This window comes from Tursiops truncatus, chromosome 11, assembly GCF_011762595.2.
Source record: "Tursiops truncatus isolate mTurTru1 chromosome 11, mTurTru1.mat.Y, whole genome shotgun sequence".
Lineage (NCBI taxonomy): Eukaryota > Metazoa > Chordata > Mammalia > Artiodactyla > Delphinidae > Tursiops > Tursiops truncatus.
Window position 1 is genome coordinate 2,966,305 of NC_047044.1, and position 20,604 is coordinate 2,986,908.

The 20,604-nt window shown below is 49.6% G+C and overlaps 1 protein-coding gene across 5 annotated transcripts in view; it reads right to left on the bottom strand.

The window, feature by feature from the left end:
• Nucleotides 1-20,604, bottom strand: part of TBC1D22A (TBC1 domain family member 22A) — a 357,101-nt gene that overhangs the window by 151,014 nt on the left and 185,483 nt on the right. For all 5 annotated transcript variants that reach the window (XM_073788040.1, XM_073788039.1, XM_073788041.1 and 2 more), the window contains one exon: nt 4,812-4,887. In XM_073788040.1, coding sequence (XP_073644141.1) covers nt 4,812-4,887 — 76 coding nt within the window. The remainder of the gene's footprint in view (nt 1-4,811; nt 4,888-20,604) is intronic.

The following is a 20,604-nucleotide window of genomic DNA, read 5'->3' on the forward strand; positions in this document are numbered from 1 at the left end:
GTCTGAGGCTGCTTTTTGGACGAATGAGAGCTACATGAATACTGACTCCAGGCCACTCCCTTCCTCAAGGCCACACGCTGGCCTTTGTCAGATAAGCTCTGTCTCACCCGATTATCAACAGCTGCTGCCCATGGTCTCCCAGACTCAATCCTTCCATCTGCCCACCCGCAGCCAGAGTGCCCCAAAGAAACACCAAATGTCCCTCAGCTGGGCTACGAGGTGGCCTGCTGGAGGCTGACCGGCCTATGACAGTAACACATTTGCACAAGAAGTGGCTTGCTCTGCTCCAGGGCCAAAATAAAGCACAGTTTGACAGAAACAAGAAATCCCTAGGCAAGCCCTTGCCCCAGAAATGTGACCTAAGCATTCACCTTGTAGAGGCAGGTAACTGCTAGAAATGGGTTCTGCTAAGGTCGTAGCAGACGCTCATCCAGACCTCCCAAAGCCTTTCCAATTTCCCAAGAGCCAGTGCTTTGATCTCCCAGACCTCAGACCCAGTCTCGGTATTTTCCCATTCTCGGTGGGATTTCGTCTTCCTGTGGTGATTTCATCTGGCTCTACTCCTAAGCTGCCCATATACCCACTCCTTTTCCCGATGACCACCTGACTCTCCCAAGGCTGGATGGGGTGCTGACCTGCCGATCTCCAAGGGCTCTGAAGTTCATAGTAATCATGGTCCCCTGCTTATGCTGCAAGGGTAGGTGTGTGCACTTCATCTACTTTCCTTCTTGATTACACAGCTTCCTAGAGGCAGTGAGAAACAATGCAGATTTAGGTGGCCTCTTGGACTTTCAAATTCATTCTTGAAGGGTATTTCTGCTGGATGTCGACACTACGGTGACAGTTATCATTCTTCCTGCACATTGAACATATCTTCTTGTGCTTTTGTTGAGAAGACAGTTCTCAGACAGCCATTCTTAGAAAATAATCTCTTACTCTCGTTGCCTTAAGAATTAGTCTTCAATTGAATTTTACTATGATGTGTTTACATACAGTTTTCTCTTTAATCTCCTGAAGATTCAATGGGCTCTTCAATCTGTGAATTGGTTTATTTCAGTACTTTTGGAAAACAATGCAGCATTATCTCTTCAGATTCTTACTCACTCTCCCTCGTCTCCTTCTATGACTCCAAATAAGTACATATGCAGCTTTCTAACCATACCTTCTATATCTCTTACTTTCTATATTTTGCATATTCTTATCTCTCCATGTTTTGTTTTGGCTATTTTCTTCCAACCCATCTTCCAGTTCACTACCTTTCTCTATAGCTATGTCTAATTTGTTAAATCTGCCCACTGACTTTTTAATTTGGTTATTGTATTTTTCAAATCTTTTATGTAAAATCATAGTTTCCCACTACCATGGCAAACATTCTCAAGATTCTCTTTTTTATATTTCTTCATACATAGTAAGGAGAATAGTTTCATGGTCTATGCGTAAGAATTACAGAAACTTAACATCTTGTGGGCCTGTTTCCGTTATCTGTTGTTTCTGTTTGTTCTCACTTAAGAAGTCTTGAATGTGTGTGTATTTTTGACTATGTGTAGATCATTTTAGGTGGGAAAAAAAAAAAAGCAGCAACAATTTGAGGAACAATTTTCTGGTAACTTCCTCCAGAAAAGACTTTTTTTTGCTTCTCCCAAGCACTCTGCTCTAGTACAGAAGTGCCGTAATCAAGGTTCAAACAACCCTGGTCCTCTCAGGTGATGTAAACCTGGCCTGCAAAACTGCACAAGGGCAGTTTCACTTCAGTTCCACCCTGACAGTTGGTCTTCTGGGTCTCAGAAAGTACCTGGGCATTTTCTGCACTCCTATCCTCAGGTAGGCTACGGTTTGATCCTTTCCCTCCATGAAGCTGTCAAAACTACAAACCACGTTGGGATTCTTTCTTCTGGATTAGCAAGAACCCTCAGAACAACAGTGGCCTTCAGGGCTGGGCTCATCTCTCTGGTTCCAGCATTCTTCCAGAATCTGGCCAGGAAGTCCTTGTCTCCTTATTAGCAGTTCAATGCTTTTACGAAATTTGTTTTCTTTTTACCTTCTTTGTTTTCTTTTTTTCTCTCTTTCATTCTTCCTCACCACCCTCCATTTGTTTGTTTGTTTGCTGGCTTTAAAAAACAATCTTATCCATCTTTCAGGTCTCTTCAGTGAGAAATCTGGTTGGAATTACCTAGCCCACCACCACTGGCAGTGGAAGGTCCTCCTACTCTCACTTTCGACATTGCCAATTCAGTGGCTCAAGGCTCCATCTCTCATTGTGTGGGAAGTTCTGAAAGCTCTGCCCCAAAGATTACAGACTCCCCTGGGGCTTCTCACTAGCCAGCTTACCTCTCTCGAGACAATTACCACCCACCGGGCGGTCTCTCAGGCTGCTGCCCATCACCTTCCTGCTCGGCCTCCATTACAGACATGACCCTCTGTCTTCAGTCACGCCACCTTCCTGTCTAGGGAACAGACTTTTTCTAAAGATGTGGGGGTAACAGAGAGCAGGGTACCGTACTACTCAAAATAGAAAACTACTTTAGAGAACTTTTCAGAAATCCTTTAGCCAGCTGTCACAGCTAGAAAATAAGACAGTGACTTTGACCCTCTCCTAATCTTCCCTACCCCCCGCTGCCCCCCTCCCCTTGCTGCCACCCTCCTGTACCCCTGGGCCTCTGCCCTCCTCTCCCTCTCCATTCTCTTCTGACTTACAACACTACTACTGGAACTCCAAAATTCCTCTCACTTTTCCTTGTGTAGCAATTTAGCTCTTTTCTAAACTATTCCCATCTGGGTCAAGCCCATAAAACCTCAGCTTTCTTAATAACAGGTCCATGAAATTGTGTTCCTTCACCAAATTGCCAAAAAGTTCTGAAATCAATGCTGTCCTTGCCCTGAAATGCAAAAATGGGGCAGTTTTTTTTTTTTTTTTTAAAAGCAATATTTTCCTCCTAGTGTATCCTGCCGTCCCTGCACAGTCCCAAGACCACAAATTCTTTCTCCAGGAGGACAGTGAGAGAAGGGGGCCTACAGGACACTTCTCCCCGGGGCTGCTGAGGGGTAACAGCCCAAACTCTGTCAATTCTGCTACTTCCTGCTTGAAAAGCCTGGGCATTCTTCTGAGGCCACCACAGAAGTTCTTCCAGGTTTCACTGGAAGAATAGTTACAAACAGATTACAAAGTCTAACCGATTACCAAAAAGAGCATCCTATGTTGTAAAGAACTGATCATTTAAACAAATGAAAATGCCCTCCTCAGAAGCTGCAGTAAAATAAAAATGGGATTCCCTGAAAAGCCCAGATCCGGCTGGGCTTCCTCTGGTTGCTGCTGCCGCTCTCTGAAACCATCACCCAGCAAACCCGAGATGTGCTTCTTCTAAACCACAGCTCTGGAGAAAATCAACTCAACTATTTCCCAGACTGTAGCCCTGGAACACATAAGCACCAACCGCAACTTTCCAAGCTCCACAAAAACACAAAACCTGCCTTCTAAGAGACACAGGAGGAAAAGAAGAACTGCTAAGGAAGTGTAATTCACAGCTCCTGCCAACTGTATTTCAAAGAACAAAATGAGGCTGGGGGAAAGGTGTGAAACTGCTAGCAGGGAAAAAACCCAAGAGCGTCCAACAAAGATCTCCCCGTGAAGTTAAGAATAAAGGTACATAAATGCAGTTACATAAGCCAAAAACAGTACTTTGAACACGTAGCTGCAAAGCAGCTAAATACACTGAATCAAAGTATGTGGAAGAACTGTGTAGAGCTTCATAATATGGAAATTAGGCAATAACCGTTAGATGCAACTGAAAATCATATTCAATCAAGGAACAGAATGGAGTTGATAATTTGTATGACTCCATTTTATAATGTCATTCAATCATTTCCCAAACCAAGTGCCTTTCTTGGGAAGATGATTACCGATATACTTTCTACTGCTGAAGGTACAGCAAGGGGAAGAGACACCGGGATAGGCCTGTCCTTGGAAGGCAGCCCTGGAACACGGGCAGCGAGTCTACGTTTTAAGCAAAGCATGATTTCTCTGCAGGTTCAGTGAAGCCATTCACCAAGCTCACACCCGGCGCCTGATGACACAGCCTGTGTCTTCTCTGCGCATCACCACTGACCAGCCAGCTGGTGTCACAGATCCATGCCCGTTCTGCTCGGTATCCCTCTGTTAATGCTCTGTTCATTAATTTAACAAACTATCAGGAGAGTATGCTTGGAATGGGCAGCATTATCTCTCAACTTTAATTAAACTCTGCTATTGCAATATGACAGTCAGCACATCATAGGGGGAATTATTTTAAGGATGAGGGTAGAAAGTATTTCAAAGCCCCCACTTAAACACGAAAGCATAATCTAAAATGGCCAAGCACATACTATAATTTTTCTATAATATTAAAGACGTTATTTTCAGACTCAGTAATTAATTGGATTCCATGGAGAAATTACGCCAGCGTCCCTGATAGCAAAATGCTGTGCAGAGGCAGGAACAGCGTGCCAGAGGACGGCCATAAACAACCCGGCTGTCACCCAGATTATGACAATCACCGGGCCTAATAAGGAGGAAGAGCTGCCTGCTTCCAGGACGCACTCATTACTCCTGCAAAGCGACGGCACTGAATTCTGATTATATCGCCTTTGTAAAAGGAATGACAGCGGCACCTGCTCCAGCGGTGGGTGGCCTCAGAAGGATGCGGGGAAGGCGCAAGCCAGGGGCCACGGGCTGGACGAGGACGGCATCCTGTCAGCAGTTGGCCAGCGAGTCCTGAGCCTTCCACCACCTTCTCCCCCGCCCCACAGGGAAAGGGGAGCCCGGGAAGCTGGCTTACCATCGATCCGGCTTACGAGTTCTTCCAAGATTTTCACTTTCATTTGAATCCCAGGTTGAGCAAAGGTGTAGTTGTCCTACGGGAAAAATAACAACGAATATCACACGCGTGGAAAGTAAAACCCGCTTTCCAAAGGGGAGAGAGGCGGCGGGAACAAAGGGGAACAGTTTCACAACACAACAGATTCACAAGGTGATCAACGCACAAGGCATTAGGCTGCGTTACACCACCAGCGTGCAGCACGAACCAGAAGGTGAGTCCGACACCCCCTGATGTCAGAGGGGAACACACGGATCTCAGGAATATTTAATGGGGCACTCTATGTAAATGCAGATGTTTACATTTAAAGTGAACAAACGGCTCACTGAGGGCCAGAGTCCCGGAAGTTGCTTTGGCCGGCACAGGGGCAAAAAGCACTCAGTGCTGCAGGGGAGCCGATGCGTAACAGCAACCTGGCAGTACCAGCGTCACGCCGGCCATCCCAGGGTCAAGGACATGGTCACTGTGTGAGCGCAGAGTGAACGTGGGACTTCAGACTCAGTGAACTCAGTGAAGAAGTTCATAAACTAAGACAGGAGAACCAGTGTGGACACTGGGCGGGGGGAGGGGGGCCTCCAGTCAGGCAGACCTGGAATGAGAGCCCAGCTCTATCACTTAGATGCTGTGTGACCTTGGCAAGTAACACCACCCGTCTGGGCTGCAGTTTCTTATCTATACAGTGAGAATGACAGTGCTGACTGGTAGGACAGCTCTGAGGCTTCAGGAAGCACTGTGAGTGGCAGGTGCATGAGGGCACAGGGACAGCAGGCCGGGTGCCCCACTGCCATCACCTGAGAACACAAATCAGCTGGAGGAGAAGGTGGCGCCCACTGTGTCCCACCCCAGGGCCTCCCCACAGAGCTGCCCTCAGGAGCCTCTGCCGGCGCTCAGGGACCATTTGCAGAATGAGGGTTTCAACTGGACTCCTGCAGTGACGGACTTGCACTGCATGATATGGAAGGCAGGGTAATGACCCCCCAGAGATGTCCAGGGCACATTCCTGGAGCCAGTTAAGGGGAACAAAGGTTGCTAATCGAGGGACTGAACCAGGGACAGCATCCTGGATGGCCCAAGTGGGCCCAGTGTGACCCGGGGCCCTTGAAGGTGGAGGAGGAGACAGGAGAGTTAGCGTCAGAGATGCGAGGACGCTTGACTCGCCACCGCGGACGTGGAAGGCGGGCAAAGGCGCCACCACCCAAGCAACACAGGCTCGAAAGAGACCAAGGAGCGAATTATTCCCTGAAGCCCCAGAAGGGACGCAGCCCTGCCCACGCCCTGACCTACACGTTGATCCAGCACCCCAGGCGCGTGGCAGCCTTCCGGCCTCCAGGACGAGGAGGTAACAAACGTGTGTTTCAAGCCACGACGTGCTGCACCTGCGGGTCCTTGACCTAGAGTGAGCGCGTGCGGCCTCGGGCCCTGGCGGTTCAGGGGGGATCCTGCTGGGCCGGTGTTGGGAGAGGATGGCTTGTCCTCAGGGAGGCACGGGGGAGGCCCCAGGACGTGGGAACAGCACTCTCGGTGCCACCCGCCCCAGGACCTGCGAGGGGGGCTCCAACGACACAGCATGGGGGAGAGGAGGACCTTCACACCAGCAGCAGCGTCGAAGGCTGAGCAGTCAGACGTGGAGGGCTCTGATTCCAGCACAGTCGGCACTCTGGGTTTAACACGCGTGCGCACACACACACACCCCTCCTAACTAGAGCAGGAATGGCAGCCACGATGACACAGAACTTAAAATGCCTACAAGGCAACAAGGATCTTTTTCCCGCAGAAAGAGAAAATGAGTAAACTCAGCCCTAACTTCTTGCTGAGGTTTCTCCCAAGTCGATTTCAAGTGACAGCCTCTGAATCCAACTGTCACATCCCCGCGAGGGCGAAACCGAGGACAGCTCCGAGCGGTGCCCCGACTCAGAGCAACCCTGAGGTCCCACACGCGCCCTGCTCTGCGCAGGGGGACGGTGCTCCTGGGGCGGCTGCCACAGGGGCCTGGCGTGATGTGCCCTCTAGACACGGTGACAAGCTTGTGCGCTCTGCCACGCGTTGAAGGCTTGTGAAGCGAGGGCTTTCGCAGACTGGCGCTCAATGGACAGGACCTCTGGGCCCTGAAAGGCCTGTGCGTGTCCTGGTGAGACACCTGCTGAGCACAAGGTAAGCACGAGCCGTGAGCTTTCACGGACTTAGACATTAGTGGGCAACGGAAATTCTGGTTTTGGACTTGAACTTACAAGGGTTGGCCTTCAAGACAATTTCTCTCTGAAACTGGGTAACACAAGGAGATTTATACTCAAATGCAGGGCAGGCTGTGTAGCTGGAGGCTTACACACTGGCATTTCACCTCATGGTGGAATTTCTGATGAGACAGGTGGAAGAGTCAAGCAGGACATAATTAAGGATGAGAAATAAACTAAGGGTGGAGGCCTTACAGATTATCGAATTAATGTTCAATTCTGACACGTTTCAAAGCCATCAGGACCAGGCTCTAACGTCCTCTCCCCGGCGTCCCAGGAGAATCCTCAAAGGAGCGGGGGTTCCACTGGGGGCTGGCCTGTCCCGATGGACTGTGGGCTCCAAGGCGGGCCATGCCCCCGGCCGAGAAGGGACCTAATGGTTATGCAAACAGCCAACTCTCAAACCCGGGGTCTGCTTCCAAGTGGAGGGAACTCAGTTGGTGCCTCTCCTGCACTATCTCCATCCCCAGAAATACTCACCCCAAGAAGGCAAGTTCAACTGCTAAGCCTGGGAGACTAAACAGCCAGTAGGTTCAGCCCTCCTTCCAGCTCTCAGCATCGGCTGCTCCCCCAGGAAGGTTACTCCCCCAGGAATGCTGCTCCCCACAGAAAGACTGTTCCCCCAAGAAAACCGCTCCCCCGGGGAAAGCTGCTCCCCCTGGGAAGGCTGCTCCCCCTTGGAAGGCTGCTCCCCCCAGGGAGGTTGCTCCCCCAAGAAAACCGCTCCCCCGGGGAAAGCTGCTCCCCCTGGGAAGGTTGCTCCCCTAGGGAGGCTGCTCCCCCAGGAATGCTGCTCCCCCTGGGAAGGCTGCTCCCCCTGGGAAGGCTGCTCCCCTAGGAAGGTTGCTCCCCCAGGAATGCTGCTCCCACCCTGGGAAGGCTGCTCCCCCAGGGAAGGCTGCTCCCCCCCACCCCCGGAAGGCTGCTTCCTGGTACAGCTCTGATGCATGTGAGGGGGTCCTGCCCAGGCCCAGCGCTGGCTCTGGCAGGGTGGGTCAGCCTGAATGATCCTGGGATTCAGTCAGCCAGGTTATCTGGCTCTCACACTAAGACAGGATTTCAAGCTTCTCATTTAGAAGAAACAAAAGTTATTCTTTGGCCATCTGCCACTATTTTATTTCTCAATTTGTTCAAAACCCAGGTAGGGGAGATGAGTTCTCTTGAAAATCCAAATAATAAGAAAAGAATGACACCCGAGAGTCTAAAAAAAAAATCTGTATTGTGAAAGGACCTGAGAAGACTGACAGGTGTGGCCTTGGCATCTGGATCTAGGCAGGGGGCGGGGGGCAGAGAAGACCACCCTTCAGAAGGGGCACAGTGTGGTGGGCTGAGGATGGCCCCACAGTAGCCAGGAAGCCTTTGAAGGGCACACCAGGGACATTCCAGAGCCAGAGGCTGAGTTGGAAGGTGTGAGGGGAGAAGAATGTTCTGCGGCCTCAGGAGAGGCACTTGGCACTCAGACCACCCAGCAGGGCTCCACCAGCGCCCCTCATCTGACCGTGGGTTCTGCCCACTTCAGGCAGGGGCGCCACCCCCAGCATGCCATCCAAACCCGCGCCGGCAACGCACCTGGCACAGAAAACGTCTGCTGAATAAATGTATGACTAGGCAGGCAAATAGGAAGTAATAAGGACGTAAATAAGAATGCGGTAGATTTACAGAAATAGTAACAGTCATAATATCAACAATACTCCGTGAAAAGTAACCATGCATGTCCTTTCAAACTGAGATTTGAGTTTGTGTCTTTAAGAAACGATAGAATATGTAAAACTTATGGGTCAGAGGGAAGGAAGGAAGGTCTGAAGAATACAACGACCTTTTTGGCAATGTTTTACAGAAAGTGAAGTCCGTAGCAGACGGACTTTACCTTTCTGCTTACCTTTTTACAGAAAAAAAATAAAGAAATGCACACCAGGCTTGCCTCGCATATGCTGCCGTTCCCGCCTCACCCTCCAGCAATAACAAACAGCATTTTCTGTGCTCTTCAGAAGACAAGCAGAATAAACTCTTCTGAAGGAGCATTTCAGAGAAGAGCTGGAAGATACACTCATATCGGCTTAGCCGGAAGGACCGCAGCACCTGCCTATTAAAACTCCCAGCTCCCAGAGAACTGAGAATCCCTCTTACCTCTGACAAGGGGCTGCCCCCAGACCAGAGACGCAAGTCCTCAGCAAGTCCCACACCCCTTTCCTGGCCAGTCTCACTCTGAGAAAGCTGCTTTCTTACGCTCAAACCACACTTGCCTCCCTCACCTGCCCTGGACCTGCGACTGGAACGACTCAGCAACACAAGGCCCCATTTCAGGCACCCTGATGATCCAGTCAGTGCAACTGATGCATCAGTCCATAGAAGACAGAACCACAGCAGACTGGGAGCTCTTCCCTCTGTGCAGGAAACACTGCCTGAGTGCCTCACACGTGAGACAATACCCCGAGGCCAGAGCAGAGACGGTGCGGAAAGCCAGGCCGGAGACTTCCATCCTGAGACAGGCCCGTGTGCAAGGTCGGCCCTCCCTCAGCCAGTGCCTGGGACCGAGCATTTCGGGTGTTCCCACCTCTCCCGAACCAGTAAGAATGGCTCGCTGGCCTCAGCTGAGCACCGTGGTTTACGCCAAGCTCCTGCTTTCGAGGTACCTGTGTGAACAGCCTCGGTACAGATCCCAGGCGCAGAGCCTCTACCGAGCTCCCGGCAGACAGTGACAACTCGTCGCTGGGGCGTTAGGCGTCTCCTGCGACTCCACCGGGGCAGGACTCCGGGCAGCTGGCGCCTGGGTCCCCCCGGGCCTTCTCCCTTGGCCGCTGCCGCTTCACAGGACTGCGCTGGGAGGAATCACGGCCGGGAGCACAGCTACATGCTGGGAGTCACGGGACCCGGGGGCAGTCCTGGGCCTCTCAACACAGTTGGGCAGGAAAACAGCACGGGCCTCCTGTCCAGAGATGACGGTCCGGTCGTTAAGCAAACGTTCATCACGCAGGCCACGCAAATGCGCATGGGGGCTGGCTGTGCCCTGGGGAGCCCGGCCGCCATGGCACAGAACGGGGGCCTGACTGAGGACCACGCAGAGGAGGTGAGGCCCGGGCCGAGACGCAGGGAGAAGGAAGCTAGGCACACTCCAGGCGTGGAATGAAGGCCAGTGCGGCGGGAGGGGCCGCAAGGAAGCTGGGGTTGACGGGAGAAGACCATTCCGAGGCTAGAAGACCACGTGGAGATAAAGGGTGAGACCCCAGCAAAGCTACAGAAGGAAGCTACTGACACGGAAATGGGGAGCCACCACGGTTACGAGATTTGCATTTGGAAAATATGACTCTGGCTGCAAGGTGGGGCGTAACAGAAGGGGCCAGAGAGGATGCAAGAGGTCAGCTACAAGACCAAAGCCAGAATCTGGGCACGAGAACCACGAGAGCATCCCACTGGCGACGCAGCAACCCAGGCTGTCCAGGCTCCACTCAACGAACCGTACTGCTTGGTTTTGTGAACTTGAATGTAGGGCTTCTCACTTATTCCTGTGAACTCGTTTGTTTGATTGGCTCTCAGCAGGAACTGCAGGCAGTGGAACTCATTCTGCACCTTGATCGTGTCATCGATCACATTAGCTGTCCTTCCAAGCTGAGAGGCAGTGCGTAAACTCACACCCTCCACGTCTTCGCCATGGTCTCTGGGAAGAGGGGAGAAGGACGAGGACAGAGCTCCGTGATGCCTCTCAGATGGAAGAGCATGTAAAAGTCTATCAAGGGCTTCCCTGGTGGCGCAGGTTCACTTCCTGGGCAGGGAACTAAGATCTTGCTTCAAGCCACCGCTCACTGTTGTCTCGCCAAGATCAACAGTATTTGAAGGGAGTAAGGTAAGTTATAGGTAAGTTATAAATACGTGCTATAAAAAGTAACCACTGGGCTTCCCTGGTGGCACAGTGGTTGAGAGTCCACCTGCTGATGCGGGGGACACGGGTTCGTGCCCCGGTCCGGGAGGGTCCCACATGCCGCGGAGTGGCTGGGCCCGTGAGCCATGGCCACTGAGCCTGTGCGTCCAGAGCCTGTGCTCCGCAACGGGAGAGGCCACAGCAGTGACAGGCCCGCATACCGCAAAAAAATTTTTTAAAAAATAAATAAAATTAAATTAAAAAGTAACCACTAACTAAAAGAAAAGTGGGGAGAGGAGAGATGGCCGATAAGTCAGAGTGAAAACTAACAAGAATAATAAGAAAGTCTCCCTGAGTGAAAGGAGCCGGTCTCAAAAGACTACACACTGTGTGGTTCCACGGAAATGACATTCTGGAAGAGGCAAAACCATGGAGACAGTGAAAAGGCCAGTGGTTGTCAAGGGTTCAGGGAGAGGCTGAACAGGGGGAGCACAGAGGATTTTTAGGGCAGTGAAACTACTCTGTATGATACCATAATGATAGATACACGTCATTATACATTTGTCCAAACCCACAGAATGTACAGCACAGAGAGGGAACCTAATGTCAACTATGGACTTTAGTTAATAATGACATATGGATATTGGCTCATCAACTGTAACAAAGGCACCACACGAACGCAAGATGTCAATAACAGGAGAAACCTTGTGTGTGTGAGGAGGTGGCAACAGAGTACATCAAACTCTCTGTACTTTCTGCTCAATATTTCTGTAAACCTGAAACTGCCCTAAAAAACAAAGTCCATTAATTTAAAAAGTACCCAATGCGTGCAAAAGAAGGGAGGAAATAAGATGAAATGAATAGAAAATAAATAGCAAAATGGCAGCGTAAACCCCAACCATATAAATAATTACATGAATGTGAATGAACTAAACACACACTAAAAGGGTAGGAAAGCAAAATCCAACTATAAGCTGTCTACAGGAAACGTGCTTTAAATAAGAAGAGACACAAATAGATTAAAGGCAAAGGGATGCAAAAGACACACCAGGGAAATACTAACCATAAGGAAGATGGAATGGCTATATTGGCATCAGAGGAACTGGAATCCAGCACAGGGGATATAACCAGAAATAGAGGAATATTTCATAACAATAAGCATTTAAATTCATCAAGAAAACATAATCATCCTACATGTGTGTGTATCTAATAACCAAGATTCAAACAACATGAAGCAAAACCTGACAAAACTAAATGAAGAGACAAATTAACCATTAGAGTTGGAAATGCCGGAAGTCCTCACTCAGCAATTGACAGGAACAGCAGACAGAAAATCAGTAAGGATACAGAAGACAGGAGAAACACTACCTATCAACCAACATGACCTAACTGATACTTACAGAAACTTCCCCCAGCAAAGCAGAAGACACATTCTTCTCAAGGACGCATGAAACATTCATCAAGATAGACTACGTGACACATCTCAAGACACGTATCAATTAGTTTAATTACCAATTTTAGGAATTGAAGACATCACTTTAGTTCTTATAGACATTAAAAGAATTAGGGAATATTGCAAACAACAATATGTCAATAAATTAGACAATTGTTTAAAATGACCAAATTCTTTAAAATACACAAATTATCAAAACTGACAAGAAAAGAAATAGAAAATCTGGAGCCCTACCCAGAGGAGAAATCGAATTTGTACTTAAAACTTTCCCACAAAGAAAGTTCCAGGCCAAGATGGCTTCACTGTTGAATTCCATCAAGTATTTAAGAAAAACGCAATACCGATCTTGCACAAACTCTTTCAGAAATCACAGGAGCATTTTATGAAATCACCATTTCCCTAATGCCAGAACAGAAAAAGAGAATACATGGAAGAAAAGAAAATGGAAGACAACACTGCCATCCCTCAGTATACAGAGGGGGTTGGTTCCAGGAGCCCCCATGGACACCAAAATCCACAGATGCTCAAGTCGCATAGTCAGCCCTCTGTATCTGCAGTGCTCTATCTGTGGATTCAGCAAACCCTGGATCATGTAGTACTACCCGTATTTAATTGAGGGGGAAAAAAAAAAAGCACATGTAAGTGGACCTGCACAGTTCAAACCTGTGTTGTTCAAGGGTCAGTTGTATTCCTCGTGAACAGAGATGTAAAACTCTTTTAAAATATATTACATACAATACAATAAAATAAAATATCAAAGAGAATCCTGAAACATATAAAAAGACTAACATCTCACGACAAAGTGGGACTTATCTCAGGAATGCAAGCTGGCTTAACATTAAAAGTTAATCAATGTCCTTCAGTACATGAACAGAGTAAGTCAGAAAAATCATATGAGCATCTATCTCAACAAAGAAAAGGCATTTGGCAAAATACTGATTCATAATTATTTAAAAGTCTCAGCAAACTATGATCTGTCTTCCAGCTCTTCTTCCACCAAGTCTTACAAATTCTATCCTCAATCTCTTCGTCCTTTATATACTGGTATTCCTCAAATGTAAAGAAAAAGACCTACCAAAATAAGGCAGAATGTTTATTAAAAATACAGACTCCTTGTCTGTGGAATTTGCACTGTCAAAACCACCCTGGTAAAGGGCATCTATGAAAAGTCAACAGCTAACATCAAAGTTAATGGTGAGCGCCTAAATGTTTCACCCTCTCCACCAATACCTGGAAGGAGGTAGAAATGTCTGCTCTCATCACTTCCGTTCAACATTGTACTTGAGGTCCTTGACAATGCAAAAAGGCAAGAAGAGGAAACAAAAGCCAGACATATTACACAGAAAGAAGTAAAATTCTGTTCATTTGTAGGTGACATGATTGTGCACACAGAAAATCCTAAGGCATCTACCCAAAAGCTCCTAAAACTAACAAGTGAATTTAGCAAGATTACAAGAAACAAGGTGTGGCATATATTTTCCACAACAACCTCTCTTATCCCATATATTCTTTTATGATGTGACCAGGGCACTCCTGCATCAAGAGATGGAGTCTAATCTCCCTCTCTTTAAAGTAGGCTTATGACTCCTTCACCCAAAAGAGTAGAGTGGAAGTGATATTATGCGACTTCTGAGGTTCAGTCATGAAAAAGTGCAACTTATACCTTGCTTTCTGGAAGTCTAACTGGGAGCCTGAACCATTATGTCAGAAGTCTGACTGTCCTAAGGCCACCGTGCCGTGAGGACGTTAAGCCACATGGAGAGGCCATGTGTGGGCAGCTCAATCTTCAGTCTCAGTCGTAGAGTCGTCCAAGCCCAGGCACCACACACTTAAAAGGGTGAGACTGCAGATGACTCCAGTCCCTAGGCATCAACTTGTGCCAGCTTTCAAGCCGTCTCACCGAGGCGCCAGACGCCGTGGTGCACAGACAGAGGTTCGTGGTGTGTCCTGACTGAAATCCTGACCAACAGGATCTGTGAGAGTGATAAAACAGTTGTTCTAAGTCAGGAAGTTTTGGAGTCATTTGTTACACAACAATAGGAACTGGAAAACTGTCAGTTTACAAAACTCAATTGTATTTGTACAAAACTATCAGTAAAAATCAAAAAAACAAAATTTACCAAGAAAGCTATACCATTTAAAGGAGCATCAAAAAAAAAATCTAGAAACAAATTTAACAAAAGATGAGCAAAACCCATACGCTGAAAACTACAAAATGTTTATTAGGGTAAGTTAAAGAACATTTAAATAAATTTAAAACTATACCATGCTTACGGACTAGAATAAATTAACACTGTTAATACTGTTAATTCTGGGACAACTGACACATAGATTCAAAATATAATTCCATTCTAAATCCCAGGCCGTAAGGCTTTTTTGGTAGGAAATGGCTGATGATAAACTTTATATAAAAATGCAAAGGACCGGGCTTCCCTGGTGGCGCAGTGGTTGAGAGTCCGCCTGCCAATGCAGGGGACGCGGGTTCGTGCCCCGGTCCGGGAAGATCCCACATACCCCGGAGCGGCTGGGCCCGTGAGCCATGGCCGCTGAGCCTGCGCGTCCGGAGCCTGTGCTCCGCAGCGGGAGAGGCCACAACAGTGAGAGGCCCGCGTACCACAAAAAAAAAAAAAAAAAAAAAAAATGCAAAGGACCAACTACTGAAGCCCACACGCCTAGAGCCCGTGCTCCGCCACAAGAGAAGCCACCGCAATGAGAAGCCCGCACACAGCAACGCGTTGAAGACCCAACGCAGCCAAAAATAAATAAATAAATAAATAGTTTTTTTTTTTTAAGTGTATATTGACAAGCTACAAACTTGGGACAAAATATTCTCGTTCCCTCTCTCGATATGGATACAGATATAGATATATGGACACCGTATGGTCAGGCCACTCAAGATGGCTGTTCTCTTGCTCTCTGTACGTCCCTGCTGGACCAGCGCCTGCTTCACCCACACCTGCTCATGTGACTGACCTTCCTTCATACTTGCCCCAGGCCCCAGCTAGTGACTGTTCTTATCAAAGGGGCCATGAAGGGGGCGTGCCTCTCTGCTGGTTTCCCTGGTAACTGACAAGCCCACCTGAGGTCAATTCCCCCTGAAACTGGCAACGTCCCCTTCCCCCAGGAGTGAAGACAGCCGCCATGTCCTGCCCACTGCCTGCCGCACGTGGTGAGGCATTGCTCCAGGAGCTAAGCTCCCCCATCCATTAAACCGTGGATGTCTCTGTTGCTGACTCCAGGCTCTTTCCTCGCTCTTAAAGCTGGGCAAGTACAGGCCTTGCAAGCCTGTGGAGTGAAGCCCAACAACATAGATACACACGCACGCACGCGCACACACGCACACACGCACACACACACACGCACACACAACTGCTAACCAGCAGAAATAAAACAGGGCCGTGCAACGCCAGTGAGGATGTGCGGCAGCCAGACCTTAGTGCTGATGGGTTTATGAAACAGCGCAACCAATTCGGAGAAAAGATCTGGAGGTTTTCCATAAAAACTAAGTATAGCCCTACGCCACTACCCAGCAAGTCCACTCCTAAGTACTGACCCAAGAGACAGAAACACACGTCAACGAGAGGACGACTACACGAGTGTTCACGGAAACTTCACCCCTCACAGCCGAAGACCGGAAACAGCCCTGGCTTCCACCAACCGGAGGATGTTTAAACAACTGTGATAGATTCACACGATGGAGCACCGCTTTGTAATTAACAGGAATGAACGACTCACCCAGGCAACAACATGGATTTCACTGTTTTCAATGCTACTGTAAATTGATTTTTTTAATCTTCATTTTTACACTGGCGCACAATAACTCACTCTTAATGAATCTTCTGCTTCAGCCCAGTAACCCACACATTCTTGTCTACTTAATAAACGTTTCTAAAATGTTGCCAAGAGTCCTCACTGTTACCGACTGGAGCTCTAACATCACAGCTCTGAAGGCGCTTCCACCCCACGCGCGACGCCTCTGGATGCGAGACAGGAACGTGCCACGTGGAGCGGGCGCTCCGGCCCCTCGCTGCCCACCCGCGGGCCGGGCACGGGGTCTGGCTCTGCGCTCTCCTCCTGCTGCTCCGCTGTCCCTTCCAGCTGGAGACTCCTGATGTGTCAAGGCCACGTAAGCATCCTCTCCACCACCTTCCCAAGCGACGCACCGGCCCTCTGTTCTCTTTCCTTGGAGTTCGGTTGAGAGGCGGCAACAGATCGAGGTTCTGGAACCTTCTGGGATCCTGGGCCACCTTCTGAGCGTGCCTCGGGCCGCTCTCCTTTCCCAGGTCCTGCTGGCCTGTCGCAAGATGGTCCTCTGTAAAGAAGCAGCCCAGCAGCTGCACTGGCTCACACGGCCTTTGGTGACCTAACCAAAAAGCACCTCCAAAGGCGGCATTAGAAAGACACGATCCGTGAAACCACTGGAAGAAATAACGGCCCACCAAATTTTTTTTTTGGCCACGCTGCGTGGCTTGTGGGATCTTAGTTCCCCGACCAGGGATTGAACCCAGGCCACAGCAGTGAAAGCGCTGAATCCTAACCACTGGACCGCCAGGGAATTCCCCCCACCAAATTATTTTTAAAAATTAAATCTCTGGGGCTTCCCTGGTGGCACAGTGGTTGAGAGTCCACCTGCCGATGCAGGGACACGGGTTCGTGCCCCGGTCCGGGAAGATCCCACATGCCACAGAGCGGCTAGGCCCGTGAGCCATGGCCGCTGAGTCTGCGCGTCCAGAGCCTGTGCTCCGCAACGGGAGAGGCCACGGCAGTGAGAGGCCCACGTACCGCCAAAAAAAAAAAAAAAAAAAAAATTAAATCTCTGGCTGGACTCCTCACGTCGTACCTGAGGACAATCGACCTCATTATCCTCTCCACCTCACGTTCCCAGTGGCCCCACTGGGAACATGCAGTCAACTCACGATGCCCAGGATCCAAGGAGCAGGACACGGGCAGACAGACCCACTGTGGTAGGATCCCAAGTCCAGGGCACAGCTCCCAGCCACTCGCAGCGTACTTTCTCCGTCTTGTACTTTTCCTCTTGTGAGCTCACCCGGGGCCCCCCCATGAGAGCATCTCTCCCTGCGGGGCTGCAGCTCCCACGGTGCTGCTGGAGCAGCCTGTGAGGTGCAAACCGCTGCAGTGGAGCTCCTCTGCCACGCCTTGGAGTTCGGTTGAGAGGCGGCAACAGATCGAGGTTCTGGAACCTTCTGGGATCCTGGGCCACCTTCTGAGCGTGCCTCGGGCCGCTCTCCTTTTCGGAGCAGAACCTTCTCCAAGGGCTCCCTGTGCAGGCTCTGGTTCCCTGTGATACGTCGTCCCTTTTCTCCCCCTGGCTAACTCACAGCAGCTGTATTTGAGGGACCACCCCGCCCCCCGCAAGACAGTGTCCCCTCCAGCCCCCAGTCACAGGTCTGGTCATTCCGGGCCTTTCTCTGCCAGATACTACACCACCACGTTTCCGGCCTTTCCTCTGGCAAGTTCCAAGATAATATCATCACTTTCCCCAATATTCCCATCCCTTCCACTCCAGCAACCAGTTCTTAGAATTGAGTAATTCTTCCCCAAGGAAAGAAAATGTAAATGGCTGATTATAAAAGGCAACAGTCCTTTTCTACTCAAAGAGGCTGTCCTGCTAAGTAATGAATCTGAGAGTAATACTATGACTGCAGGGCAGGCAAGTATGGAAGCCGTAACTCAAGAGGGGAGAGCTCCCCGACAACCCTGGCGTCATATCGTTAGTGAAATGAGAAGGCTGGCAAAGGCCCAAGAATAATCCCCGAGAAGCCAGAGAAGGGCTCGCCCACCTGGACTGGGACCTGGGCCTGCCCTGCCCCGGCGCCGCAGCAGAGGCCTTCGAGCAGCTTCCTCCCTCAGAAAGCACACGGGCACTCTCCTCCTCGGCCCCAAGGCCCAGGTCCTGCTGGCCTGTCGCAAGATGGTCCTCTGTAAAGAAGCAGCCCAGCAGCTGCACTGGCTCACACGGCCTTTGGTGACCTAACCAAAAAGCACCTCCAAAGGCGGCATTAGAAAGACACGATCCGTGAAACCACTGGAAGAAATAACGGCCCACCAAATTTTTTTTTTGGCCACGCTGCGTGGCTTGTGGGATCTTAGTTCCCCGACCAGGGATTGAACCCAGGCCACAGCAGTGAAAGCGCTGAATCCTAACCACTGGACCGCCAGGGAATTCCCCCACCAAATTATTTTTAAAAATTAAATCTCTGGGGCTTCCCTGGTGGCACAGTGGTTGAGAGTCCACCTGCCGATGCAGGGGACACGGGTTCGTGCCCCGGTCCGGGAAGATCCCACATGCCACAGAGCGGCTAGGCCCGTGAGCCATGGCCGCTGAGTCTGCGCGTCCAGAGCCTGTGCTCCGCAACGGGAGAGGCCACGGCAGTGAGAGGCCCACGTACCGCCAAAAAAAAAAAAAAAAAAAAAATTAAATCTCTGGCTGGACTCCTCACGTCGTACCTGAGGACAATCGACCTCATTATGAGACCCGAGCGTGGCTCTATCCCGCCAATGAGACGGGAAAGCCCACGTCGGGGCCCTCCACCTCACGTTCCCAGTGGCCCCACTGGGAACATGCAGTCAACTCACGATGCCCAGGATCCAAGGAGCAGGACACGGGCAGACAGACCCACTGTGGTAGGATCCCAAGTCCAGGGCACAGCTCCCCCAGCCCCAGCCGACGTTCACTCGCAGCGTACTTTCTCCGTCTTGTACTTTTCCTCTTGTGAGCTCACCCCGGGGGCCCCCCCATGAGAGCATCTCTCCCTGCGGGGCTGCAGCTCCCACGGTGCTGAGCCAGCCGCTGGGCTCCCTGGGACCCTTTCAAGCAGCCTGTGAGGTGCAAACTCACTCATAATGATACTGAGGCATCATCTACCTCTGTCGCCGTGTTGGCATTTGCTGTCATGCTACGGAAGTGGTGGCAAGTAGAAGTGCTGGCTCGCGGCACAGACCAAGGCAGCGTCCACAACTGTACTCAATGCCACACTCTCGTGGTTTAAAAAGAGGCAGTTTCACTTAAGGATGTCCTGGGTGACACAGGAAAGTTCCTAATCTTATGATTAGTATTGGGTTGAATCTTGACCCTTGATAAACATCTTTTCAGTGTTCTATGGCAAAAATGGGAAGCACGTGTAAAGCTCTGGAGACGTGCACCCAAAAACATTGATTTCTTCCAGAAAAGCAATTTTTGGTGCAATTCTCTGAGCTGAGAGCAGAACTGGATACATTTTCCAAGAGAAAACGTACTTGAAAGAATGACCAACAGGCAAATTGGTTATTCAAACTTGGGTATCTGGCAGACCTTTTCTCAAAAATGAACAAAGTTACCCTGTCACCTCAAGGGAACCAATTCACAGTGTTTGCTGCCAATAATAATGTTTGCACTTTTAAGCCCAAATCTGAATTTTAGAGAACTTTTCTCCACCACTCTGGGCTTGACAGTTCCTTATGAGACGGTGGTAACACTAACAAAGGTGATTTTTTGATACTGTATGATGAGACGCACCAATGTTTAGAAGATCTGCATACCTCGGGCATCCAGGATTTTCCAGTGACCAGTGTCTGATGTGACAGAACCATGCGTGTGTAAACGATCTATTCCTAGTGCAAGACAGGTCAATGGAGTTTACTGTGACTGAGCACAAAACGTCCACTGAGATGACTTCACATTCACACTGCATGACCTTTAAGAAACTACCACCTGTTCGGCTGTGGTCCAGTATTAAAGGGAAAACATATTACAGCAGGTTGACTGGAGAAACACGTATGAGAATTCAGCTGTCTTCTGTCAAGGCACGTAAAGCAAAACCATGCCTTTCTTCTCACTAAACATTTTTGTTTGGGAAAATATTCATTTATCATAAAAATATGTTATTTATAATAGCGTACAATGGGTTTATGACACCTGGTCCATGTTTCCTCTTGATTTTAAGTCAGTTCATATCCTCACACTTATCCAAACTACAATGGCGAGAGTACTTGCACACACTGAAAAGTCCCCCACGGAGCTCGCATGGGGTCACGGGGGATGGCCTCACCTAAGGGAATTACAGGAGAGCCCCCCAAACTCCCTGGATGCTGGTAATGGGCATCGCTGAACGCTTGCTCACGTGAGGATCTCGTGGAATCAGTCGTGAGCATGTGACAGAAAGACAGACGGCTGCCGTTGGCCTGGCGTGCGTGGTAATCTCACACACACACACA